Source organism: Eptesicus fuscus, chromosome 9, assembly GCF_027574615.1.
Source record: "Eptesicus fuscus isolate TK198812 chromosome 9, DD_ASM_mEF_20220401, whole genome shotgun sequence".
Classification (NCBI taxonomy): Eukaryota; Metazoa; Chordata; class Mammalia; order Chiroptera; family Vespertilionidae; genus Eptesicus; species Eptesicus fuscus.
In genome coordinates, this window is record NC_072481.1 from 23,278,808 (window position 1) to 23,306,028 (window position 27,221).

General features: G+C 52.7%; 2 protein-coding genes across 5 annotated transcripts; both read right to left on the minus strand.

Annotated features, from left to right (window-relative positions):
• Positions 1-891: 891 nt before the first annotated feature.
• Positions 892-6,980, minus strand: MRPS15 (mitochondrial ribosomal protein S15). 2 transcript variants are annotated; one of them, XM_008151313.3, is made up of 8 exons: positions 6,777-6,980; positions 6,485-6,526; positions 5,345-5,420; positions 4,472-4,520; positions 3,901-3,985; positions 2,849-2,907; positions 1,268-1,459; positions 892-1,043 (listed from the first exon to the last, which is right to left on the minus strand). In XM_008151313.3, exons 1-8 carry the CDS (start codon positions 6,898-6,900, stop codon positions 909-911), a joined length of 762 nt encoding a protein of 253 aa, XP_008149535.2. In that variant the 5' UTR covers positions 6,901-6,980; the 3' UTR covers positions 892-908. The 2 variants fall into 2 exon arrangements, with proteins under 2 accessions (XP_008149535.2, XP_054576635.1); XM_054720660.1 differs by having other exon boundaries at positions 6,476-6,526.
• Positions 6,981-8,747: 1,767 nt separating this feature from the next.
• CSF3R (colony stimulating factor 3 receptor) lies at positions 8,748-24,322 on the minus strand. 3 transcript variants are annotated; one of them, XM_054721079.1, is made up of 17 exons: positions 24,179-24,322; positions 22,993-23,110; positions 18,816-18,902; positions 16,557-16,853; positions 15,528-15,651; positions 15,146-15,333; positions 14,190-14,359; positions 13,945-14,098; positions 13,767-13,846; positions 13,104-13,317; positions 12,046-12,234; positions 11,579-11,680; positions 10,823-10,969; positions 10,585-10,725; positions 10,279-10,372; positions 9,976-10,054; positions 8,748-9,549 (listed from the first exon to the last, which is right to left on the minus strand). In XM_054721079.1, exons 3-17 carry the CDS (start codon positions 18,880-18,882, stop codon positions 9,070-9,072), a joined length of 2,526 nt encoding a protein of 841 aa, XP_054577054.1. In that variant the 5' UTR covers positions 18,883-18,902; positions 22,993-23,110; positions 24,179-24,322; the 3' UTR covers positions 8,748-9,069. The 3 variants fall into 3 exon arrangements, with proteins under 3 accessions (XP_054577054.1, XP_054577053.1, XP_054577052.1); XM_054721078.1 differs by having other exon boundaries at positions 9,976-10,057; positions 22,993-23,107; positions 24,179-24,321; XM_054721077.1 differs by having other exon boundaries at positions 9,976-10,057; positions 24,179-24,321.
• Positions 24,323-27,221: the final 2,899 nt, after the last annotated feature.

Here is a 27,221-nt window from a genome sequence, read left to right on the forward strand (position 1 = left end):
TCAGTGAGATCATGTCAAGTGCCACTAATGGTAACTGACTCTTCTTTCAGATGGGGCAAGGATCAGAAGTCCTTGAATTATTTGCATTTCCTCCCTAATGCCACTGGGAGTGGAGCCCCACTGGTCTATGTCCCCTGAAGCAAACCAGGCGCGTTACCGTCTGCTCCGCTCCTGGAGGATGTGCTGGGGACTCCCAAGCGCCCCTCCTTCCAGCTGCTAAGCAGCTTCCCATCCTTCACCCCCATCTTGCGTTCCAGGATCACCTTTCCTTCATCTGCTGCACATTTTTAAGTTGATGAGCAACCATTTTTGTAACATTTCATATTTGTAAGACCTAATCATTTTTCCCTCCAGCCATTCGGACTTGAAACCTGATCGCCCTGGGTCCTATTATCAGTCACCAAGTTCTGCTTTTTCCACCAAAACCTTTCTCCTATTTTCCTCTATTTCTTTCTCTGTCTGCATCGCCAAGTTCCTCCATATTACTGCTCTTTTCTCTCCTCCAGCCATACTGGCTGCTAGGCTAAATTTCAGAAGACACCACTTTCAACATGACATATCCCTTCAGCGGCTTCCTGCTATTTGATAAGATGGCCTTTAGGTAGTCTCCAACTACCTTTCTAGAGTCATCTACACTTCCCTGGCCTTCTCACCCAGCAGCCAGCCAGCATGCTTCCTCTGTGCTGCTGTGGTCTCACCTCCACTGAAATACCACCTGGATGACAGGGAGTTGTGCGTGTGTGAGGTGTTATGAGAGTGTGTCCTGCCTGATATGCGAGGGCAGGGATCTGCCTCAGACAACCCTTGGATCCTAGAGCTGAATGACAATGCATGAACTCCTCCTCAGGCCACAAAGAGTCCCACCTTCTATTATTTTTCAAGACAGAAAGATAAAACTTGAATAAAATTTATTGGTTTTCCTTGATTGCCTCTGGTTCAGCTTGGGAAGAGCTTATTGGGTTCATCAGGCGTTGTTTCCGGGCTGCTGCTGCTGCTTTTAAGGCCCTTTTTTGCTTCTTTAGCTTTTGAGCCTCCTGGTAAACCTGGAGATTACAAAGAAAAGACTTTGTAATTCTGTGTAAAACCTCTGCCTGGGAGCAAATGGGCTGGGAACTGACTCCCCCAGCTGGTCAACACAGCCTTTCTCCATGGGGTTAAGGCCTTGGCGCCAGTTCCATGCCTTTATCGAAAAGAGACAACCCCTCCTTTCTGCTTTTCCACCACAGTCCCAGAACGGATCAACCAAAGCAGCAATTTGGACTCTTACCCGAAGGCACAACGCCTTCTTGGCCACCCAGCGGCGGTGGGCTTTTCGGTAGTACATAGGGGGGAAGATGTACTCAATCCCCAGGTCCTTGCACGTCTTCTCAAAGACTTTGTAGTTGGTCTTACGGAGGTTTTTGAGCATCTTTTGCCTCTGGTCAATGCTCATCATCAGATAGCGCTTGAGAGCTTTGTCCTGTAAGAAGGTTGGTGGTATCCCTTTCAGTATTATATAAGTGGTGTGCCACTTTATAGTAATAAAGGATAGTAATTTATCTAACTGAAGTCTCCCAACAATCTGCTGCAAATACTAGTGTAACTCTGAGGTAGGTATTGTTATTGTTATTCCCATTTTACAGATGGGAAAATAAAGGCTCAACAATGTTATCAGGTCTTGAATATTGGTATACTCGTTTCACTCTAAATCTCATGCTCTTTCCCTACATTACACTACTCACTCAGCCTCTCCACAGCTCAGCAAACTTTCACTCTTCTTGAAGACCCCTACCCACAGCCAGGTACTGCTCCATGAGAAAATTTGGTGTTCCACACTCTAGAACAAAACTCTGACCTCCAAGGAACAGGCTCAACCAGCTTCCAGAGAACTGAGATGCCAGCCTGGAGCTGGACCGGTCTGTATTCACAAACTGTTTATTAAAAATACTAGCAACTGCCTAATTACAGCAACTCTGTGCCCGACACTGCGCTGGAGTCAGACCACTTAGTTTCAAGTCCTAGCACTCATTTCCTAGTTCTGTGCCTTGAGAATAACTTAACCACTCCATGCCTAGATTATTCCTCTGTAAAGTGGGATAGAAAGATGGATATAAAGGTTAAATGAGCTAATGCATGTAAAATATTTAGAAAGAAGTCTAAATACTTTATTTGCATCATGTTGGCTGCTTTTATTTCATACTAGAGGCCCAATGCATGAAAATTCGTGCAAGAGTAGACCTTCCTTCCTCCGGCTGCTGGCACCAGCTTCCCTCTGGCACCTGGGATCCAGGCTTCCCTTCTCTAGCCGCCGGCAGGCACCCGGGACCTGGGCTGGCTTCCCTCTGGCCCTGGCTTGGTCAGGAAGGATGTCTGGAATGACGTCCGGAAGACATCCGGTCTAATTAGCATATTACCCTTTTATTATTATAGATAGTCCTTGTAATCCTGTCAGTAGATATTATGATTCCCATTTTACAGACAGAACTGAGGTTCAGACATGTAAAATAACTTTCCAAGATTCACCTAACTAGTTAAGTGGAAGTGGCAGAGCTTGGATTTGAACCCAGAGCAATTTGACCCTATTCATGCATTCAACAAATATTTACTGAGCATCCACTAGGTGCCAGACACTGTGACCATGCTTTAAAGTTTGTGTTGTTGACCATTGGTGACATTCAGCACAGCCCTGAAGGGCTTCCATTTCTCTACTGAGGCAGAAAGGAAATGTTTTCCTCACTGAGGGGTGGGCACTCTGGTGCTATAGCCTCCTGGCATCTTAAGCTGACTCTTAGGACCCAGAGCCCTTGACCTCGTAGACTCCTCTGGCCCAGTTGCTGGTGTTTAGCTGTGAGCGATGCTCAAGGCTTACCTTTCGATGTTTCTGCATGTGTTCTTCATAATTGCGGATCTTGACAGTCAAGGCAACAACTGAAACCACAAACCACAGAGGATGAGAGCTGGGCACAGAGGAAGGAACGGCCCGGGCCTGGGGCCTGGGTTATGTATCAAGACCTCAAGGAATAACAATCACCAAGGTTTTTGTACAGCTCTCTGTAATTCCCAAAGCACTCTGACTTTTAAGATCTCAAAAGATTTTGGATTATTTTTGCTTTAGCAAGCAAAGCCTAAGGAAGAAAAGCTCCTTAATCTTATAAAGGTATATCCCCAAACCATAGCAAATAGCATTTTTACAGTAAAACCTTAGAGCATTCCTATTAAATCCAGGAATTAGTTTAGGATGCATGCTATCATGGCTAATGATTCGACATTGCACTGGAGGTCCTAGCCAATGCAATAAGATGAAATTCCCGAAATGCCAAGGGTCTACTCCTTGCCTCTCCCCTTCCAGCTACCACCCTTATCTATGTTTTTAACTAATGAGTTTTCAGAATTATCAACTCCCACTCATCTCCTAAAGCCCCAGAATATCCTTCCTCAGGTATCCTCTTGTTTAATTCCTGCAACGATGGGCAAAGGCAAAAGCAGAAGGTGGCCCCAAGGAGAGGTTGTAACTATGGTAGGCCCTTTCTGTGCACACACTGAGTTCTGGGAGCACTCAGACAGGGCAGTGGGAACCTTGGCTCTGACCACATGGTCCCTTCACACCATCTTAGCTGCAGAATGGGGAGAGAGAGAGAAAAAGAGGGGGGGGGGGTGGGGGGAGAGAGAGAAATTTGGGTTCCTGAGGAATCTTGCCTGAGCTCACATAGAGCTATGAGGCAGGACCTGGGCACTGACTCCAACATCACACAGCTCAGGATACACAGTCCAGTTTCCATTACCCATGGTTCTTCCTGTCTCTCCTTTAATAAGCCACATCTAATCCCTATGTACTTGCAGATGAGGGCCCTGGATCAAGTACCAGCTAGCAGCGCCCCCTCCCCCCCCTTACCCCCGCTCCCCAAGGGCCCCCTAACCAACTTCGAGCCTCCAGGGAGCTGGTGTCCTCGGGGTTTGCCACAACCTTGTTCATCAGCTGTTCTTTCTTGATTTTTAGCTTCTCCTTCTGTTGAAGATAGAGAGAATCTATGAAGTCTGCTACCCCATCATAAGAACTGGTCCTCACACCCCCAAGGCCATGGGCTTCGGTCATAGCAACGAGGCCATAAAGCTCAGGGCCTGACTTCACTTTGCTACCAGGGCCTGGCCTCTGGCCAACCACATGGCTATTCACATCTAGGTGAGCCCAAGGCCAAGGCTACTGACAGGAGAAATGGCTTGTTTGATGAATGTCCCTAAAGCTTGCTCATTCATTCAGACATCAGATCTTTATTGAGCACCTACTGTTTGTCAGGTGCGAGTGGTGTAATGGGGAACAAGACTGTCACTGCCCTTGAGACGCTCAGTCTCGAGGTATTAACAAGCAGACACAGAATGACATTGGTGTAAGTGCTGCTACTTGAAAAGCATGGGATGGGAGGTGTTACCGGGATAGGAGGGAGTGCCAGAGGAGAGGACCGAGGGAGGCCAAGGTTTGGCACAGGCCACTCACCTGATTCCCCATTTCCAAAGACAAGAGTCTTTTCACGACATCATCAACCCTGTGGAAAAGTCATAGCAATGAGAGAAAGATGTTGGGGTAGAGGGGAAAAGGGAAGCAATGCTGTTTTCATTTTAGTTGGCAAAGCAAGGATGATTAAAAACTTCTTTTACAACAAATGAGTCTCTCTGGAAGTCGGGAGCCATTTCCCACAGATTAGAAGTCAACACGCATCTGACCTGCTGGGCTGAGAACATGGAACGATGTAATAATTACAGAAAATCGAGGCTGTCAGCTCGAGTGTTCCAGGATCGTCATCGGGAGGGTAAAAGGAGGATTTCCATTTAGCTAGAATATGGTTCAATCTGTTTTGAGACACTTCAATTCTATAACCATTGTTTCTTTCTCAAGTCACACTGCACAGTGGGAGGGGCAAGAGGGACTGCCCAGCTACGACCGTACAACAGGGGCCGAGCAGAAGGATCCCGGCCTTGGTGTCCTTTGGCCCGGGATTCAAACCCTGGCTCTGTCCCAACGGAGCTGTATGACATTGGGCAGCTTGATAATCTGTGACATGACATTTTTGGGAGGATCAAGACATGAGAGATTTCTAAAAAAACGTGAGGCATGTTGCCTCCTTGGTATCTAATAGTATAGGGTCTTCACCCAGAGCACAAAAAAAGTAATCAGTTAAGCCCCATGAGCTCCACCTGTCCCTGCTGCCCACTCACCCCCACCATGCTTGTGCTGCTACAGTTCCCAGCCCCATTCTATAATCAAGCTTCAGATATATCAGGCCGGGACTCGAAGCCGCTGTCTTCCCCCTCTCCTCGCCAATCCTCCCAGGGCCCCCTGCTTCACCAAAGAGAATTTTTTCCTGCTTACTTGTCAATTCCAGGGACTTTCTGGTAATCTTGGAGGAGCGTGGAAGGGGGCGGGTCATCTTCTTGGCTGGGCCGGACTGTCAAGTGGAGGGATGGAAAAGCACAGTTAACTCTCATTGCCCATCCTCCCAGACTCCACTCTTCTCACCAACTCTATCAGAGACACCCAGGGTCTCCAGCAAGGCATGGATATCTGTGGGCTCGGTTTCTCCTCTGCAAACTCCCTGGGCACCTACCCCGATATTTCACGCTGGGAGTAGATGGCCTTTCCCAGCACCCTGTATTGTCACCTCTCACACCTGTCTGGCTCTACAGTCATCACATCCCCAATAGGATGCGGACTGAATGTGATTTCCTTTGAACCCCCTCCCCCCACCCCCAGTCTGATCCATAGCCCAGCACAAAACAGGCACTCAACAAAACAACTGCCTGCTGACTGCATGAATGAAGTAAGGGAGGTGAGGAGGAAACCCTAGCTTTAGGACACTTGTAAGCACCAAATACAGGAAACGCTCAGCCCTAGTGTGTGCAGCCCTGGTGTCTTCGCTTGGAGGTGAGGGAGAGCTATGGGGGAGAACAACCTGTCCCCTCCAGTCAGACCCTACTCTGCGCTATGCAAAGAATAGCAACAAACACAAGTACATACTACCGTTATTGCACATAGTATTAAGGATGCTTTTCATGTGTTATCGAGTCCTAACAACGATCCGCTCACTCATTTTAGAATGAGACTGAGAGAGGAAGTGATTGCCCAGTATCGTTAACCTAGTAAGAGAGCTCTTCCCCAATCCGTGTGCAGACTGCCTCGGAGGGGAAACCATACCCTGCACCTCAGAAGGGCAAGGTGCTGTATCCTGGGTAGACCTGGGTAGGCTCCCCGTGCCTGGCTCACTTCCACTCTCACCCAGGCGGAAGGTTCCTGCTCCCGCGCCCCCGCTCCCGCGCTCCCCCGTCCCGCAGGCGGGCTTCAGGCTGAAGCTGTGTGACAAGGTGGACGCGGTTGGTTTAGGACCTCGGGCCCATCCCACCTCGTGGCTACCTAGCCGCCTCCGGCTTCTCCGCCACCCCAAGCCTTCTGGGCACTCTCTCTTCCGCCCCAAGTTCTGCCCGAGTCCCATCCAAGAGCTCCTACCTGGTCTACCTGGTTTCTGGATGGCATATCCGCGGGCGGCCGGGAGGAGACCTGTGCAGAAGAGAGGGCTCAGGCCATCGCCTTAATGGTCCAGCCTCGATTCCTTTCTATGGCCCTTCCTCCATGGTGCCTGCACCCCCGCGCCTAAACGCCGTCCCATTTCTCCTGCATCCCGCAGCCTGTGTCCCCCCCACCTCGTCTCAATCCTTCCCTACCCACCACCCTTTCTCTCTCCCCTACCCTCCTCCACCTCCGCCGAACCCTTTCCCTGCTCCTGCAGTCCCGTTTCTCAGCTCCTCACCGCGGGGAGGGGAGGGGAGGACCCGGGGGTCGGAAGGAAGCCGGGAGCACCCTCCCCCTGGCAGCCCGAGGACTGGGGCCTGGGTCCGGATGGCACTCAGTACCCTCCGCGCCGCCCTCAGCATGGTGGCGTTTGACCCCAGCGGGCGGCAGCGCCGTGGCCTTCGCGGTGCGCAGCGGGTTACATGGGCGCCGCCATGCTGGCTCAGGCTCGACCAATCGAGTGCAGCCGCGAGACCGGAGCAGAGGAGGACCGAGCGGCTGATTGCAGAGGCGGGACTCGGCGGTGACGTGGGGCTGGCGCGAGCCGAGGGGTCTAGTTAGTGGTCGCTCGAGATGGGGGACTTGGTGGTTGCCTGACCGCGTTCGTGGTGTGCGGTGCCATATACACTCTAAGATGCCACTTATTCTCGGGCACGCACCCCGTCCTTAATCCCACTCTGCGTTTCTGATCTCGGCCCCGATTATTTTGGGGGCTTCCGTGGGGTCTGTTGTAGCCTTCTCTCCTAGTATTCAACCCCCGCCCCTCACCCCCCAAGTCCAGGAGGAGGCCCTGGGTTTCAGCCTCCTCTCTGGCAGCTTCGTAGCCTGGTGGTTAAGGTCGCTGACTTTGGAATCAGGCAGCTCTGGGCTGGAATCCTACCTCAGCCCTTTACTCACCATGTGATTCTGTGGACAAGTCACCCAGCCTTTCTGGGCCACGGTGTACTCATCCATCAAAGGAGGAGGGCAATAGCAGTATCTGTCTTTTAGGTTGTGAGAGGATTAATTGAGGCAGTTGTGTGCAAAGCACCTGGTATATAGTGAATATTTAATAAGTAGTAACTGTGATAATATTTGTGAAATATAAGGACAAATTCAAATGAAAAGTAGGGAAAATAAAATTTAATTCTCCCTGTTGCAAAAAAGAGAAAAGAATACTTGTTAATTGTGAATTCTTTCTGCCCTTTTGAAACGTGAGCACATTTTTTTAAAAAGCTCAGTAAGCCTCTTGCCAGTGTTACAACCCAGGAATGCCTTTCTCTAGGACCTCGGAGCCATCTCTTTGAAATGCAGTCATTAAGGAGGATAGTGCTCCTGTCTCCCTCCCAGTTTCTGTGGGAGGCAGGCTAGGAGCCTAACTTCAGCTAGTGCCTAGCTCCAAGTTGCAAACCTATGTCCTCTCATAAAGATATGAGAAATTTATTTTTCTTTTGGATAAATGCAGTTAGCAAATACAGGTGACTACCCCATTTATCAGGTGACTTTAGAATGACCCCTGTGTGACAAATGGTGCTGTCAAGTCCTCTTGCTTAAGAACTAGTTATTGTTTATCTTGAGAAAATATATGCATTAAGTCAGATCCACTTGGCTATATAAAAGAGTACGATTTTTTAAAATGTTTTTTTAATTTATTGATTGATTTCAGAGAGTAAGGGAGAGGGAGAGAAAGATAGAAACATCAATGATGAGAGAGTGTCATTGATCGGCTGACTCCTGCCCGCCCCACACTGAGGATGTGCCCTGACCGGGAATCAACTGTGACCTCCTGGTTCATGGGTCAATGCTCACACACTGAGCAACACCAGCCGAGCAAGAATATGATTTCTTCTTGTCTTTGCAAGCCCTTTAGCTAATTGCCTGTGGTGCACATCACATTCTGGTTTAATGCTCATTCAGTAAGAAAACTGGTTTCTTCATTTTCTGCCTTTGTAGAGAAGTTTTTTTAGGTTGGTGGGAGACTTTGTTTTGAGTTATATTTCCCCAACAGAAGTTACTTTTTTCTGAGGTCTGTATCCCTATGTTGCACTCTGTGACTCCCTCCAGGTAACCCTGGCCACTATGTCCTAGTGGTCAGTTTTCAACTCTCCACTAAAATGGAGCTCTCTGAGAATGGACTAAGCCAAGGCATTTTTGAGTCCCTGGTTGAATGAATGAAGGTACAAACCCCCGGCCCCAACTGCCAGGGCCCTGAAAAGAAAAAGAACAGAGACCCAGGCACACACAAGAGTTTCTTAAAATAAAACCAAATCAAATGGAACCATAAACCAGTTTAAGAGACTGAAATGACAGGAAAGAGGCACAAAAGGCACTATAGTGGACAGGCCGGGAGGGCTTTAAAGTGGGAGGCCCAGCCCATGGGTACCGGGCAATGGGGAGGGATGCTGGGGGCCTCAGACAGCGGGAAACAGGGAGCCTGTCTGCCTTTCCTGGAGCAGGGTGGTGTTTTAGTGACGGGCTTTCTGACCCTCGCCTCCTCTCTGATGGCCCAAGCCTTTCCAGAGGCAGACCCAGCTGGGGCATCCCAGGAAGCCCTAGAAGCCCCCCAGCCCTTCTACCCCATGGACCTGGAGCCCCTGCAGGAGGGGGAAGTCAATCAGTGGCCCAAAGACGCAGTCATCCTCCTGGTTGGGGACTAGAGGCTCTGGGGTCCTTAGTGGGCTGGTCTGGAACCAGAGATTCTCATAGGTCTTGGGGCTCGGGGTGAGGCCCCCCAAGAGGGGCTGAGTGGAGTCGCAGCGGATGTAGTCCGCTGGGCCCGAGCCGGCGGGGCTGCCCATCACTTGGCCGTAAAGGACCTGGTCACTGTTGCCTGACTGGGACTGGGGCTGGATAGTAGATGCTCTTGGGTCCCCCTGGAGCACATAGGCCTGGACCAGGGCGGGAAGGCCACAGGTTCCTGAGCTCTCATGGGCCTCCCAGGGCCCTGGCTTCTTCTCTTCCTCCTCCAGCACCGTGATCTTGGTGATGGGTGGCATGCTGGTGTCCCAAAGGCTGGGCAGCTGGAAGATCTCCTGGACACAGGACATGGGGTGAGGGCATGATTCCTTTCAGATGTCTGCCCCAGCCGCTGTCCCTTCCCGAGCGGGGTCAGTGTGGGGACCTTCCTGCAGCTGTCTGTTGAAACTCAAACATTTGCACCTGCAAAGCACCTCATAGGTTCGTGTTATGCGCTATGTGCTGTTCAGACTCATCTGGGTGAATCTCTGCAACAGTTCTGTGTGGGATTAGTCTCCTTTCACAGTGGGATGTCTGAGGTTCTGAAACGGGTAGGGCTGGGATAAAGTGGGTAAACTCAGGTCTGCTTTACTCCAAAGGGAGTGGCTCTTGCTAGGAAGTGAAGGGAAGGCCTGAGGACTCATCCTCAGAGGGGCAGCTCTTCACTTTGAACCTGGGCCCACACCCCCAGTCCCATGTCCCTCCTCCTCCAGGGTTCTCACCTCCGCAGGGATGCTAGGCACCCAGGAGCCCAGGCTGCTGTGGGCTGGGTCTGGGACACTTGGCCAGAGGGAATTCTTCCTGCTGGAGAAGGGGGCAGGTAAAGGTAGGGCCAGGCATGCCCTCCCATCTTTCCAGCCGGTCTCCCACCCATCCCCCGCAGCTGAAGGCATGGCTGCTTAGTGCAGAGAGGAGAAGGTGGAGGGCCTGACTCCCAGACACGGGCCCTGAGGCCTGAGAAGGCTGGGGTGGGCCTGCAGTTCCTTGTGGGGAGGGGTATCTGGGTGTTAGATCTCTCGACTCACCTGGGTCTGCAGCAGAACCGGGTAGCCGCACAGAGGCAGATGAGCGAGAGCAGGAGGCCGAACAGGCCCAGGAAGATGTGCAGCTCGAACTCCCCTGGGGTGAGGGGAGAGCCAGGAGAGATTAGAGTGCATGCGAGTAAGGCTGGCCCTCCTCTCTCAGACTAGGATCCACGGGCAGGGCTTGGTCTCCTCCTCCCTCGGACTTGGAGGAGATCCAGGCAAGCCTCGCCTACTCTAAAAACGGAGAGCTTTTGTCTGAGGCACCCTCCCAACTGCCTTGTCTGGCCAGCCCCTTCCTCCCCTTACCTGGGGCCAAGGTCATCAGGGTGAGGCTTGTACTGTTGGTGGCCCCCACCCGACTGGCAGCCATGAGGTGGACGTGGTACAAGCTGGCAGGCTCCAGGCCGGGGAGGACAAACTCATGGGAGGAAGCATTAAGGATGGTGGCTGGGAACAGAGGAGAATGGTCAGCCTGGGCCCCGATGCCGAGGCTCCCTCCAAGGCTGCTCCCTCCCGGGCGTTCTGGGGCTGAGGACAGACTCACAGAAGGACTGGCCCTGAGCATTGGTCCAGAAGATGGTGTAGTGGGAAAGAGGGCTCCTCCCCAGCTCAGGGGCTGGGGGCACCCACTCCAGCTGGGCCCAGGTCTTGCCAATGTGCTTTAGATGCAGCTCTGGGGTGTAGGAGGGGGCTGCCGGGAGAGAGAGGTGCAGGTTGACAGGGGCAGGGTGGACTTCTTATGGCTCCTCAGACTCAAGAACGGGGACATACTGTGACGTGGGTGACACCAGAGTCTGAGGGGATGCCCATCCAAGCTCCATTTTCTCAGGAACTTGGGCCGAATCCCATCTACTGCTAATAAGTGGCCAAGTCAGATCTGAGCCTGGTTCTCTCCTCACTCCCTGATTTCTACCAGGCCTGATTTTGTCCTACTCACTATTCAATTTCTGCCGCTCTCTCTCTGAATCCATGCCAGGCCCTCTCTCTATTTCTATCACACGTGACACCTTATTTCTGTCAGGACAATTGACTGAGTTTTGCCAGACTTGCTCCCTGAATTCCGCCAAACTCACTGCCTAATTTCTATCACCCTACCACCTGACTTCTTTGTAGCCGCAGGGATCCAGTGTAAGCCAGGGGTGATCTTAGGACTGGGAGCGGGGGCGGGGAGGGGGGACCCTCCTTGGGCCAGAGGTCGGGGAAGAAGGAAATGCTTCCTCCTGCTCCTGGTGGGTGGGACCTAAGCAGGCCTTGAGACAGAGGAGGGGGGATTCTGAGAAGGGCTTGGTGGCTGACGAACCCATCTCTTGGGAGTAGGCGTAGATGCGCTGGGAGGGTCCCGTGGTGTCTTGGTACAGGGCGGTCACAGTGATCTCGTAGAGCTGAAAGGGCCAGATGTTCTCTGTGGAGAGAAAATGGGGAGGCACCCTGGTTAGGGGCAACCTCTGCTGATGATCAGGAGCTAACCTCAGACCTCTAGTCGGGGCTAACCTGGGCCTAGCCTCTTCTTCAGATCATTTGGTAGGGGTAAGGGGAAAAAAGTGGAAGAGAGAGCTAGAAAGGTGGCAGAGTCAGAGCTGTAGCAAGAGAGGATCCAGTTAGACTATAAGAGGAACTTCCTGATTCGGAGGATATGAGGTGAGACCAGTGAAGGATCAAGAAAGACTTGGGGATCTATTTGTCCAGGGTGGTTCAGGTCGCCCCTGGCCCACTGCCTCCCCATCTCCCAGCCCTGTCCACCCGCCCGCTCCCCCAGACCTGCCTCACCTTGTAGCAGGGTCCCTGCAATGCTTCCATTATGCTCCATTTTCCAAGTCATATGGCTGCCGCTGGGGCTGGGGGGACCCGGGCCCCATTCAATCACATAGCCCCGAGGCGGAGGGCTGGGGGGTTCCCAGCCCACCCAGAGGTTGTGAGGGTCTTGGGCCATGGTATAGAGTCTGCCCAGGGGTGGGCCTGGAGATAGAGTAGGAGAAGATGAGATGAAGATCCTAGAGCCAGAAGCTTGGGTCCAAATCCTGGCTTTGCTACTTACAAGTCAATATCTGAGCCTCAGTTTCCTCATCTGTGAAATGGAAATGATGATAAAAGTTCCTCCCTTATAGAGTCTTGGGGCAGATGAGGTGAGATGAAGCGGAACTCGTGTAGAGTACCGCTTGATAGTGACAAAAGCTAACACTATGGCGTTCTTGGTCTGTGCTAGGTAGAGTCCTTGGTGTCTGCTAACAGTCCCATGACAGGGGCACTACTACTGTCCCCGTTTTATCAATGAGAAAGCAGACACAGAGAGGCGAAGTAACATCTGAGGTATGCAGCTAGACGGTGGGAATGTGAGCTATTGTTATTGTTAGTCACACCTGTGGGGACCCATGTTCAGGGGAACCTGTGGGTGGTAGTGGCTGGTCCCTGGAGAATGGCCAATTAATTCAGGGACCGTGTTCCAGTTGGAAAAACGTAGGGCTTTCTCTATCATCTTCCTTGGCAGAATGGACTGAGTGTGTGTGTGTGTGTGTGTGTGTGTGTGTGTGTGTGTGTGTGTGTAGGCACCACCATCGCTAACCTGGTTCTGGCTCATGATAATAATAGCTAACACATACTGAACAGTTACTATAATGTTCTTAACTCATAATGTTCACAACAACCCTTTGAGGTAGGTGCTGTATCATCCCCTTTTGCTAGATGAGTAAACAGAGGCCAGGGAGGTTAAGTAACTTGCCCAGGTCACACCGTTAGCAAGTGACAGGACTAGATTTGAACCCAGGCAGTTGAGCCTTCAAATGTACATACTTAACCACCATGCTGTACTAGCTGCCGGCCCCCTGTACCTGTGCTCTCCAAGAAGACCACTGGGGTGGGGTGGGAGGTCCCGGCGGTGTTATAGGCCACAAGGACCACCTCCCGGACTTCTGGAGGCAAGTGGAAGGTGCAGTTGAGCTCGGTGGTGTTGCAGAGGGGTGGGACTGCTCCAGCCTGGCCCGAGGGTCTCCAGGAGACCAGGTACCCTTGGATCTGCCCGCTGTCCTCCTCCAGGGGCATTGGCTGTGGTGGGCATAGGAGGAAAAAGATAGGGAGATGCACATCTCATCTTGAGTGGGGGAGAGCTTCTTGATGGGGTGGGTGGACCACAGGAGCTGAGCCCCCCCCCCAGGAAGGCCAGCCTTCCTCCCTTCCTCCCTGCTTCCCTCTGTTGCCCTGTGCCGGGTCCTAGGAGGGAGAGGAGGAAGAAGCAAGTTGGTGTGTGCAGCAGGCACTTAACTCTCCACGGAGCCAACCCTTTGCCATAGGTGAGTCCTGCCTTAGTATGTGCCAGGTAGATTCTTCAGTGTCTGCTGACAGACTTCTTCAGAAGTCTCCAAGGCACATGCAAAGTGCATGCAAATCACACACAAATGCATCCAAGCCACCCAGAGCTGGTGGAGTCCTGAGCCCCAGCTCACAGGGGTTGGTGTGGGTTGAAGGAAGCCTCAGGGGTGGCTTCAGAGGGTCACCTTCCAGAATAGCTGCATGTCCACTGTCCCGCGGTCCAGCTGTCTCTGCCGCCACCACGTGTCCAGTCTGACATTGGGGGCTGTGGATGGAGTGAGAGGAGGGGGTGCTGGTCAGGGAGGGCTTTGGAGGTGGGACTGGGTCCTGACGGCTGCTCCCAGCCCCTCACCACCAGTTTACCCCGTTGCGCGCTGGTCAGCTCCAGGCTGGGGCTCCAGTCACTCCAGTAGCCAGGCAGGGGCCAGCGGGTGCAGCGCATCTGCAGGGTGTAGGCTGTGGATGGGAGGAGCCCGCAGAGCTCATGCTGAAGGGTCTTGGAGGGCAGGGGGCCCACCTGGGGGAGGAAGGCGTGGCTCTGAGCCTGGATTCCTGTGCCCTTCAGGGCCACCCCCACCCAGGGCTCTTGAGGTTGCCCTCCACCTCACCAGGGTCCAGTTGGCTCCCCCAGGCTGTGGCTGGTGGCGCAGCTCACACTTCTGGTCTATGTAGAGGGTTGGCTTCCATGACTCCCACTGTAACTGTAGGCAGCCTGGCTGGGGTGGGGCCACCTCAGGGCTGGGGTCCAGGGCCCACAGGGTGGGGGGCTCCAGTTTTACTGCAGGGAGAGGGGTTGTCAGACCCTTTCCCTCCCCCATCTGATAGGCCCTGCCTTAGCTCCCTCTTCTCCCTGTCTGTGGTTCCAGTTTTCTCCCTGGGTCTCCATCCGTGGGGTCTTGTGTCTTTCTTTCTTGCTCTTTCTCTTCATCTCTATATTATTGTGTTTCTGCGGGTCTGTCTCTGTGCATGTGTCTGTTTCTCTAGGGGTCTGTTTCACACTCTCACCCCAGGGTGCACTGGTTGTTCCCGGAACACTTTCCCTCCAGACTCAGTGTCTTGCTCCTTCATTGCCTTCAAGGATCTTTTCAAATGTCACCTTCTCAGTGAGGCCTTCCTGACCACCTTACTGAAATAGCAACTGCTCCCTACCCCCAGCTCTCACACCCTTCCCCGCTGCCATGTCCCCATCACACGTATCATCAGCTGACAGCCTGTTTTATTTATTCTGCCCACTAGAAGGTAACGTTGCTCTTTTGTTCACTGCTGCATCCCCAGCACCCAGAACAGTGCCTAGCACCTAGTGGGCACTTCAAGAGATCTGCCGAAGGAATGAATGTGTCTCCTTGTGTCTGTGTTTCTTCCATGTCTCTGTGTCTCCATAGCTCTGTCTCCAACTGCATCCCACTTGGTCTCCGTCTCTCTTCTCTTCCTCCAGCCCTAGGTCTTCCAGTGTCTGTCTGTCTGTCTGTCTCTGTCTCTGGGTCTGTGTTTCCCTCTCTGTGCCTCTCTGGGTCTACCCTTTGTGGGAGCCTCTTCCCTCCCCCGTACCCAGGGCATCACCCACCAACGTCCATGGGATCCAGGCACAGCTGCGGGGACACACTGGTCCCCAGCACGTTCTCTGCCTGCACCCAGATGCCCATGCTCTGGTAGAGCCGCAGGTGTTTGCGTGGGATGGAGCAGCGGCTCTGCCCGCCCTCAGGCACGCAGTCGGGGATGGCCTCCTCCTGGTCCTGGCAGTTGCCCCGGCTCCTGCCAATAGGCCAGGCTTGGGCGTCAAGCAGAGGAAGAAAGCGAGGCTCCCTTCTCCCTCCCGTCTTGGTCTCTGTCTCCCCCATCCCCACAGTCCTACCTATGCTCCACCCCACAGTCCTACCTATGCCCCACCCCACAGTCCTACCTATGCCCCACCCCAGGAATGGGGCTGGGATAGAGACCCTACTCACTTGAAGCTTTTTAGGGTGAAGTTGGTAGTCAGGTGGGTGTCAGGTCCCGGCTCCCACTGGCAGGTGAGGCTCTCGGTGGTGAGGTTCATGAGGCAGGACAGGTTGTGGGGTGCGGCGGGAGGGTCTGCGCACAGGGTGGGGAGAGTGAGGGCTTTGGGTAGGACACTCAGAAAGCTCCCACTGGGACCAACCGGCTTGTTTCCCTGCTCTGGGTCATTCCCTGCTCTGGGGCCGCTTTGTTTATTCGCCTGTCTCCGTGCAGCCCCGGGGGGAGGGGCGGGGAGAGGGTCGCACTGAGTTGCAGGCCTGCACAGGGACAGGCTTCACAGAGCCTCAAACCCCCTCAACTCCACCCCCTTTCACGGTGACAGGCAGTGTCTGGTTTCACTCTGGTTCGGCCACTCATTAGCTGTGTGATCTTGAAGTCACTTAACGGCTCTGTGTCCTCATCTGTAAAATGGGGGTAATGTGCCTGCCCCCTAGGTTACTGTGCAGGCGGAATGACTTATCTATGTACAGTGCTCAGAGCACTATTATTGATTCTTACACAAGAACCTTGGTCTGTCTGTGTTTCTTTTTTTCTTATGCACTGGCTTGGCACAAACTCCATTCTTTGCAGCGTGTGCAGAAGGCTGAGACTGGGGAGGGGGAGAAGCTGGGAGCAATTCCAGCTGGGAGAGAATGTCTTCTCTGGGCACACCCTCCTGTGGCTGGGGAGCTGGGCTTACTCGGCGGCCATATAGAGCAGCAGTTACTACACTGGTTCTCAGGCCACACTGCCTGGCATAAATCTTCGCTCCATCCTTGTTAGTTTGTGACCTTCATTCAGCACGTTACTTACCCTCTCTGAACCTCAGTTTTCTCATCTGTAAAATGGGGCCAAACAGCACTTATCCACTGGTAGGGAAGATGACCTAATATCGAGCCCATAAAGTGCTATTGAGCAAGGGCTCCAGGAAGAGTAGTTCTTATTAGTATTCTCGGCGGTGGGGGGAAGGGGGGGAGTTGGAGGCAGAGCAGGAGACTTACAGCCTGCCCGCAGCTCAGCCTGGTCCAGGATCTGCAGGCTGTTGCCCCAGCGGAGACAGCAGGAGAGAATGGCCCGAGGGTCGTTGAGGTGGGGCAAGGTGATGGTGGATTCCTGGGTCCCATCCGGCAAGCGCTGCTGCCTCCCCCCGGGATGAAGCTCTGTTCCCAATCTCCACACGATCTGTGACTCTGGATCCAGGTGGCTGCAGGTCCTGTTGATGATGCAGGAGGCCGTGATGGCATCTCCCAGGTGGGCGATGGGGGCTGAGACGCTGATGCGCCCGCACTCCTCCAGGCCTGGGATGGAAGAGAATGGGCCCTGAGTGATTCCTCTGCCTGGCAGAGCCAGGCTACACAGCTAGGCCTTTGTACTCTTAGACTCAGGGCCTCCCCCACCCCGAGATGTGGGAGCTGGAGTGGGGGGCTGTGTTCGGGACTGTGAGAGGCTCTTGGGGAGGAGACAGAGACAGTGGTGTGTGCATAAAAGTTTATCAACCGGCTGCGCAGGGAAAAACCCATCCTGATTTGTAGTGCGGCTGCTTTCCCTGGTGGACTATTCCCACCGTGGCTGACGGCAAGCTACCAGCGTGACATCCTGAAAGCCCTGAACGGGAACTTGGGGAGAGTTGTGCAGTTAGCGCCCGCGGGCCTGCTGCGCACACCACCCGCCCCAAGGGTGGCGAAAGCCGTGCTTAGAATGATAAGAACCCCGCAGCCACAGCCACAGCCTCTTCAGAATTCAGATCTGATTGTTTCCGCACCTCGATCTCAGCACTGCAGTGGCACGTTGTTGCGCCGAAAGGCAGTACGGTTGGCAGGTAGGAGCAAGGCTGTGGGAACCAGACTGCCTAGGTTTAGAGCCTGGTCCTACTGCTTGTTAATGATGGGACCCTGGTGTGGAAGCATTAGGCGTGATCACGTGTGTAAGGCACTTAGAACAGTGAGTGTTTGCTGCCAGGGTAAAGACTCAGAGCCTCTCACAGCCCGCGAGGCCTGGCTCCTGCCTAATCCTCCCACTTCCAGCTCAGACCTCCCTCTCTCAGCGGCAGTCACCCTGGCTTCTTGCAATTCCTTGAAAATGCCAGGCTCTCTCCAATCTCAGCATCTCTGCACCTGCGGTTGCTTTTTGAGGGGCTCTTTCCCTCCCACCTCTCTTTCCCCTGGTTAACATTTAGGCATCTTGGATGTAACCAGACCAGGCCAAGCCCCCTGAAGTTTCCCAAAGCTCTTATTATCCTTCATAATTATAGCCATGTGATTATTTGCTTGTCTGTCCCCCCAGCTAGACCAGCGGTTCCGTCAGGCCAGAGACCTCGCTGTTTTGCTCACTGCTGTATTCCCAGCGCCTAGCAGAGTAGCCCGAGGTGAACATGTATAGAATAAAGCCCTGCGCTTTGCCCACCACGCCTTCCCTCCTCTCTCACGTGTCCTTCGGCCCATTTTCCTGATGGGGATGTCGAGGCCCTAAGGGGAGGAACAATTTGTCCAGGGTCACAGAGCAAGTCTGTGGGACTCCTAGCACTTCACGGACTCAGGATTTCAGACTGGAAGGAGCCTTGCAAAACTGTTTACTTCAAGGCACCACCCGATGCTATGTCTTCTACAGCAGGGCCAGGGTCCCTGCTTGTGTATGGCCTGCTAGCTAACAAGTGTTCTTACATTTTTAAAGGGTTAAAACAAACAAAACCAAAAACCAACTAAGAACATGCAGCAGAGACTGCCTGTGGCCTGCAAAGCCTGAATGTTACTGTCGGATGAAGTTTGCCAAGCCCTGCTGAGCAGCATCCCTGTCGATCCTGGCCTCAACTTGGACGCCCCCAGAGATGGGAGGGTCTTCACCTCTCAAGACAGAGTTTCTATAGTAGGAGGGCTCTGCCTGGGCTTCCTTATTTCAGGATGAAACCTACCTCCTGTGGCTTCCGCCCTGATCCCTTTGTTGCCCGTGAAGACTGCACAGAAGCCAGAGGTTCCTCTGACAGCCTGGCAGAGATTAGCAGAAAGATCTGCTACCCCCGACCCTGGCCTTTTCCAGGCTGACCAGCTCAGGTCCCCTCACCATTCCTCCTGGGGGGCGGCTTGCAGAAGTCTGTGATGGGAGCCCAGCTACCCCACATCTGTGGCCCAGACTCATTCTCTTGGGATTCTCTAGGATCCCCAGGGGCCGTGTGGCAGTGCAGGAACATGCTTCTCTCCTCCAACCCTGGAAATCTCTCCCTGTAGCTCCCCTCTCACCACAGCACCCACCCCGGCCACACTCACTTCTGGGGAGCAGTAGGATGATCAGAGCCACTCTGGCCAGGCTCCAGGTTCCCAGCCCCACCACCATCGTGCCAACTTGCTGTTCACCTGGAAGCAGAGGGGCAGGGTTAAGGCCTTGGACTTGGGAGTCAGAGCGGAGCTTAATGCTTTTCTGCCGCAGTGCGGCTTTGGCTAGGTTACTTGACCTCTGCGAGCCTCAGTTTCTTTGTAAAATGGAGCTAACAGCCGATACTACTCCACAGGGCTTTGAGAAGGAGCCCTGGCACACGGGAAATGACTGTAAGTGACAGGCACTGCTATTATTGTACTGCCTTCCAGAGAGAGCAGGGGAAGGAGCAGCAAGGAACAGCATTTCCCCCTTCCCTTCTTCCTTACCTGGGATCCCCCGCTCCCCCCTCAAAGAGGAGCCTGAGATGAGGCTTGCACGTGGGCAGTTTATTTTAGGAAGATTCCCAGGAACAGAGCAAGGGAGTAGGGAGAATGAAACAGGTAAGAAGGGAAAGCCAACACGAGGACTGTAGAGAGTGCCTGGGAAGGCACATGGGCATTTCTTTAAATTGTCAGCTGAATCCAGGGCCGTCGGCAAAGCCACGCCCTGGAAACACATTCTGCCAAAAGGCGGAAGTGTTGTCAGTCTGACCTTCATTTCTGGCCAGGTGCCAGGGAATATGACCCGGGCCCACCCTAGACTGCGAATAATCTCCTTTGTCTTGGCTTTAAGTAAAACTTCCTGTTTTTCTCGCTGTATAAAATAAACACGCTGTATGGGCTCGGAGGCACTGTCTCTCCATCAGGAGAGGGCAGCGGTCCCACCTGGCCCCAGCTTTTTACTTCTATCTTTGTGTCTGTCTTTTTCTTTCATTTTCTCAATCCCCAGCCGCCCCTACTCAGGAACTGGACCGCTCTCTAGCCGCGCTGGACGTGGAAAAGAGAGAAATATTTACATCTGGCGCCCCGGAAACAGGGATGGAGTACAGGCGTACTCACAAAAGTCAGGTGAGGGGGTCGCTCCAAGAAGTGCGCCACGCAACAGATTAAACAAGTAAGGTAAGGAGCGGCTTGTTGTAAGTTGTATTAGCTGGGTATAAAACATGGGTAATTCAGGAAAGAGATACCTACTTTCAAATGCTTAAAACTATGCTCAAAGCTCAAGGATGCTCGGTTAAGCGTAGTCAGATTCTTGATTTCTTAAGTTTTGTTAATGAAACAAGGGAAAAGGTCAGAAAGCAGTTGAATGACCGATACACAGCAGAAGGTCCAGAGAAGATTCCCATTTCTATATTCACATTATGGTCTTTAATTTGTGATTGCCTTGATCCAGCACAGGAGAGTTTAAGAATGTCTAAGCAGGGTGTAGCCACGGCTTTACGCCTACAATGGAGGGATGTGAATCTCTAAAAATACCATGTCCCCCCTCTGTGCCTCCTCTGCCTCCATGTGTCACTCCTGCAAACTCAGTCAAGAGCCCACCTGATAAAGATTTACCTCGTAATTATGAGCGGGAGCTAGAGTTTGAGGCAGAGCGAGACAAGTGTCACTGTGAGCGGGATGACTCAGATGATAAGAGAGGTTTTGCTCGCAGCTGCCCAGCATTTAAGGCTGGATGCAGGCGCTTGGCCAAAAGTGACTTCGTATTTCATTTTGTTGGAGGCTCAAACTACTTGTACTAGGCTGAACCAAGTAGAAAGGATTAAAGGAATTTCTCAGCAACTGCCAATAATTCTTTATCTTAAAAAATCCTTTTCTTTCCCAAATAAATAAATAAATAAATAAATAAATAAATAAATATAAAAATAAAAACAGTAGACGCCAGAACATTACTGAATTTTCCCCCAAAGCAAGAAGGAGGTGGGGGAAGGGAGACACGTGGAGATCCAATATGGACGCCCACTCCCTGAGAAAGCCATTTTAAATGGTCTCATCTTCGCCATGCTTTTTTTCTGGCTAGTGACTTAAAAGTTTTACAAAATTTAGAAATGTGTCTGGGATTTCTGTGCATGTGTAAAGAGAAAAGCTAGCTTAAAACAAATGCGCGCAACTGTCCGAGTTTTGAACATTTAGATAGAGTTTTTGAGTTAAGCTTAACTCTTTGCGATGTATAGGATAAAACCTCAAAGACTGTTTTTTTTTGTTTTTTTTTTCTCCTCAGAAAGATGGCGAATTTGACCCAGGAAAAAATACAGGCTGGTTCTAGCAACAAGATTGGTATATCCATGATAAAGAGTGGTTTTTAAAAATGCTAATGAACCATGTTCAAAAGTTGACTTTGGGGCCTCCAGGAAAATCAGTAAATTGCCTCTGTTACAAAAATTTGCCAAAGAAAATGCCTTAAAATAATTATAATTGACTTTAGAATCCAAAAATTGTTGAAACAGTTAAATAATATATTAGTTATAGAAATCTAAGTGGCCCAGGTGAAAACTGGCTACGCCCTTTGTTGATTGAGAAGGTTAGCTTCCCAAGGCAATCTCTAAGGAAAAAAATGTGGCTTTTGTAAAATTTCCCTCGGAGGCAAGTAACCAGCAGGAAGTAGATAGCAATTTTGCATTTGAATAGCTACAGGTTTGCTTCTTGACTTCCCCAGAAGAAAAAATTACGGTCATTTTAAAAGTGCCAACATGGGGTCATCTGAAGAAGTTAACCCGGCCCCAGCTTTTTACTTCTAGCTCTGTGTCTGTCTTTTTCTTTCATTTTCTCAATCCCCAGCCGCCCCTACTCAGGAACTGGACCGCTCTCTAGCTGCGCTGGACGCGGAAAAGAGAGAAATATTTACAAAGGACACGTCACCTCTATGGACAACCAGGACTCAATCCTGCTGGAACTTTCCAAGGAGCCGTGTACATGCCTCAGAACTGTCCACCCAAGGGGCAGTTTACCTTTGAACGGGAGGGAGGTTGGGAACACTTATGCACCGACTCCTGTCCCCTTTCGTCTAGGGATGTCCCTTGGGGTATTAACTGCCTGGCACATCCAGGTTGCACATGCATGAGTATGAGGCAGGTTCTGCTGGGTGAGTCATGCCAGAAGTGTCAGAGATGTTCCCCGGCAGAAAGGGACAGCTCCCCGGGGCAGCAGAGGCAAGGGGCTGTCAGGCTACACCTGTGGGAAGCTGGCTGCCTTGGCAATGGCTGGAGGGAAAGGTGGGCTGAAAGGTGGGACACACAGGGGTGTCATACACCCCCAATTCTGGGCACAGACCTCTAAAGGCCTTCTGGGGCCAGGCGTCCTGTAGTCACGGCGACAGTGCCTGGGTAGAGGGAGCATTAGTTCCAGTCTCAGGAAGAGTGCCGGGGTGGGCTTCCAGCCTAACTCTCCACTTGATCCCGTTGGGACCTGGGGGCCAGACACCTGATTCTCCAGCACCAACTGACACCTGGTGGCAGGCCGGTGGGAATCGCTGACCAGCCAGCACGTTCATTCACAAAAACATAGGTGGTGGCCCCCCAGCAGATCCTCTGTGCTCATGAGGGCGAGAGCTTCTCTCCCTCCCACACAGAGGTGTGACTAACAACTGCCCAGATACCCAAGGCTCTTTCCGCTTGTAGGGGCCTCAAGACCCCCCAGGCTCCCCACATGTATCACAGTAGCAGGATACCAGGTGGCCAGCCCGCACTAGGACCTGGTAACCGGAGAACAGCTGGACTTCAGCCTCCACCTGCCCCTCAGCCCTGTAGCTTTGCGGACAGCTGTTCAGAGTGCCCCAGTCGACCACTCAGTGATAGGCAACCTTCTTCCTAGACCACATCGGTTTGATTACCCCTCCCGCCCCACACACTTGTTGGGGAAGATTTAGCCTCTTTGGCCCAGGTTTTGGGACACTGGTTTCCATCTCCATCTGCTACCCAGCCCTGCTGCCTCAGCAGGGTCAGCTTCAGGCCCAGCTGTTGAGGGACCCAGTGGCGATGAGGGACCACTTCCCCACTAGCTCCTGATCAGAGTTGGCAACCATCCCCCAACCCCCAAGAGGCCAGTCATCCTTCCCCCTGGGCTGCAGGGTCCTGGGACCCTGGCATCAGTCCCTGGTCCCCCACGGCAGCCCGGGTGCCTCCCAGCCCTGGTGAGTGAGAACTGGGGCCCGTGGGAACATGGGCTCCTCGCTTGGGGTCAGTGTGCGGAGAGGTTGGGAGCCCAGCTGTGAGTCAGACCAGCTGGTCTGAACCACAGCTCTGCCACTTACCAGCCTTGTGACCTTGGACAAGTTACTTTCTGACCTTCAGTTTCCCCATCTGTGAAGGAGGGATGAGAATAGCACCCTCTCCTCAGGGCTGTGGTGAGGATGAAACAAGACGACCCTGCTAAAAACACCAGGAGAAAGAACTCAATAACCAAGTTATTTGCACCACCTCACGGAACACAGGAGGGCTTAGCACCCCTCCCCCGCCTGCAGGCTGCGTGGTCACCGCCTCCTGGGACGGCCACCTTGCTTTGTCTATGTCATGCTGCATGGCTTCAAGGCCTCATTTCTGGGCCCCCTACTTCCAGCTCCTTGGCCCCCCAAGTCTCCCTGTCGCTCCAGCCATCTCCGCTGGGCCCTTTTGGCTCTTTCTGGGTCCCAGCACACCCGCTGCCCCCCGGAGCCCTGCATCACACCCCCTCTTTCCGCTTCCCTCTCCTCTCCCTCCACTCCACCTTCTCCCATTCCCACCCCTCTCGCCTGTTCTTTCTACTCTAGTTCATCGGGAGGTGTTTCTATGGCAGGAGGATGAGAGGGAGGAGGGAGCTGGGAACCAACAGAGGGAGAGGCCTTCCCAGGTGTGGTTCAGAGAGAGACCGAGGCAGAAAGAGTAAGAAAGTGAAGCTACTCAGGGCAGACCCAGACAGGGGAGCCGCTGAGAGTCGGGGAGCTACGAGCCCAAGTGACAAGGATGTTGACACAGAGACTGAGGCACTTGGAGGCTGAGAAGCAGTCTGATACCCACGAGAGTTTAAGATTTAAAGTCAGGGAAACGTGAGAGACAGAGAGAGGCAGACAGAGAGAGGCTCGGAGCCCCGGCAAGCCAGAGAGGGGCTGCGGGGAGAGAAATGGAGAGTGAAATAGACGAGGTGGAGACAGGGAGAGGTGGAGACACACCTCCGAGAGGCAGAGGCGTGAGAGGGCTAACAATGAGGCCCTTCCCTGAGCCCCGCTGTTTGTGATGCCCACCCCCAAGCGGGGACATCTCTGGGAAAAGAGCCTCAGTGTTTAGGGTCCCTGGTCCAAGGGACAAACCTTAAAGGCAGGAGCTCTGGTCCCAGGCCTAGGGGCCCTGAATGCTGGCACTTGTCAGAGCTGGGGGGCGGGGATGGGCGGGAGGGAATGGCCACGGCACTCCAAGCCCCAATCAAGGCCAAGGCTCAGCTCTCCCTGAGGGTCCCCTACTCACGCTGGAGCCTGCAGCCCCGCGGCCACCGCACCGCTGCCGCCGCCGCCTGGCCTCCGGGTCTCTGCTCTCTTCTGCAGGCAAGTTCCTGAAAACAGCGCCGTCTGACTTCTCTCCCCAGCCTGTCGTTAATGGCTCCTGGCCTCTGACAGACCCAGGGGCTGTGGATTGCAACACCTGCCCAGCCTCCTTCCCTCCCTTGCCCTGTTGCTGCCGCACAGGCAGCCCCTTCCTCCCAGGAAGGAGCCTGGGAGGGAAGCTGGTGAGGCTGGGCAGCCTTCCTGCCCTGGGGGTCTTAAAGGGGCTGGGGGATGTGGCAACCATGTCCCCCTCCTCTGGCTCCGGATTTCCTGACCTCAAAGCTTTGAGGCCCGGCCAGGCCCAGGCTCCAACCCCGCTGGGTGCCATTCCCATGTCCCTTGCCTTGGGGAGCATCGCTCAGAACAGACCCTGGCTGGAAGGTTCGCTCAGCTCTGAGCCTTTTATTTGGCACCAGCCTTGGGGCCCTGATCCTCACAATACTCAGGGGCAGCCTCCAGGTTACAGGGCATGTAGTAATGCAGCACCTTCCTCACGGCTCCGCTCTTCACCGCGTATTCCCTACCATTGCCTGTGGCCAAGCAGAGGAGAAACGGGGACTCTGGGACCCCAGAGGGAAGACCTGTGAGGTTCAGGGTCTTCATAGGCTCTCCAGAAACTAGTCATGTGTACTCACAAGGATTCTGCTAAACGGACATTTTTTTGAGGGAGTGGAATAGACTACATCTTATGTCTTTCATTGTCTATATCCATGATTTCTCTGCAATTGTTTATAATTGTCTGTTCATAGTTTATTGGATTTATGATGCAGAAAGGTTAGGTCCCAACTGACTAGCAGAGTGTCCCTAACAGGATTCTTTTAGAAAAAAATGGGCTCTCTGAGTCTGGTGTGAGGGGGTAGACCTGGGCTACAGTTTTGGTTCCAGATAGAAATACCCAACTGTCTGCGGTTACTTCCCCGAGATGTCCCATAGGCCCCTGCAGGCTCAGCAAATCCCATTGATTCTTCTTTCAAAACAGAACCAGAATCCTGGCTAGACAGATACTCACTGTAAAGTTCAACGTGGCTCTGTTTGAATATTTTCATGATAAATAGTTGGAAGATATAAATATCACACAAACCTAGACTATTGCAATGGCCCCCTCCCAGGTCTCCTACCTCCATTCTTCGTCGCCCCTCCACCTGTTTATTAACCCTTTGCACTCGCTTGCTTTTTTCTCGATTCCTTTATTCTACTTGGGATTTAATTTTTTAAATACCCCAGATTTTACAAAGCGCGGCAGTAGAATAAAAAACTGGAGTTTCTTTTCATATAAACTTATTTATTTGGATTTTTTTTATATTTCAAATTATTGATACATTCAAAGACTAATTTTAATCTCGACATCCGAGTGCAAAAGGTTCAAGTTCCATCAGCAGCCCGTGCGATGCTGATCAAACAGAAGCCAGTTCCCATCACCCACTGCCCAAACCCCCAGTTGGTCCCATCTCACTCAGTGTCAAAGTCAAACCCTTGTCGATGATCTACAAGGCCCTATTCAACCCGGAGCACTTCATTTGCTCCCTGATCCTTCTTCTATAATTCTCTCCCTTTCTGCTCTACTCAGCCATTCTGCTTTCCTTGTTGTTGCTTGAACTTGTTAGGCTCCCTCCTGCCTCGGGGCCTTTGCACTTGCTGTTTCTTCTGCCTGGACTCTTTCCCCCAAAATACAATGACATGGGTCACTCCCTCCCCATCTACAGGTCATTGCTCAAATATCACTGATGTAAATATTTCTCTCTTTTTCGCGTCCAGCGCGGCTAGAGAGCGGGTCCAGTTCCTGAGCAGAGGAGCTGGCGATTGAGAAATAAAAGAAAGAAAGAGACAAGACACAAAATGGAAGGAAAAAGCTGGGAACCGGGTGGGACCACTGCCTCTTCTGCTGAAGAGACAGCGACCCAGAGCCCATGCAGCGTGTTTATTTTATACCCCCAAATACTAGGAAGTTTCACCAAAAGTCAAGACAAAGGAGATTGGTGCTTAACTGGATTTACATATCAAAACCCACTACCCCACACCTGGGCTGAAATGAAGGTCAAGCTGATAACACCCTTGCCTTTTTGGCAAAGCATGTTCCCAGGGCGTGGCTTTGCCTGTCGCCTTGGGTTCAGCTGACAATTTAAAGAAATGCCCATGTGCCTTCCCAGGTGCTCTCTACATATCACTTTCTCATCAAGGATTTCTCCAACCATCCTTTCACAAAATTGCAAGCCCAACTCCTTTCTTCTCCCCCCCCCCCCCATATCCCTTTTCACCATCTGACATCTGTTGCCCCTGTCCTCACCTCCCATTAGAATGGAAGCTCCATGAAGGCAAGGGTTTTAGTCTGTTTTGTTTAAAACATTATCTGTTGTGTATACAACAATGCCTGTCACACAGTGAGCCCTCAGTTCACATTTGTTGAATGAATGGATTGACTGGATGCATCTTCCTTTAATTCACCAAACCTATTCCCAACCCCCACGTTCTTCACCTTGGTAAATGAGTCCACTGTCCCCATCCCCCCAAGTCACCTGACCAGGGACCCAGGAGTCATTCCTCACACCTCTTCTCCATACTCCCACATCCAGGCTGTTCAGAATGAAGGAGAATGGGTGGGCCGTTTTGTTCATCATTCAGAAAACATGGCCTAAGGAGGTGCAGGGGTACAGTGGTTGCAAGAGCAGCTCCGGTTCCTGCCTTAGGGAGCTCTGTCTTGTCCACATCGCTGAGTCCATCTCCCCTCCTTGCCTTTGCCAGGCCTCCGCATCCTTCGCCTGCATGTCCCAGCTTGCCTGCTGGGCTCCTCCAGCCCTGCCTCCCTTCGCTGCCTCATCTGCCTCCGTTTCCCCAGGTGGACTCTTCACGCTCCAGTTATGCTTTCCATGCAGAGTTTGCTTGTTTCCCTGCCTGCCTCAGGCTCTGGAACACTGTTTGTTCTGGCTGATCCCATCCCCTCCGGCCAGGCTGGCCAGTCCTGCCTCTGA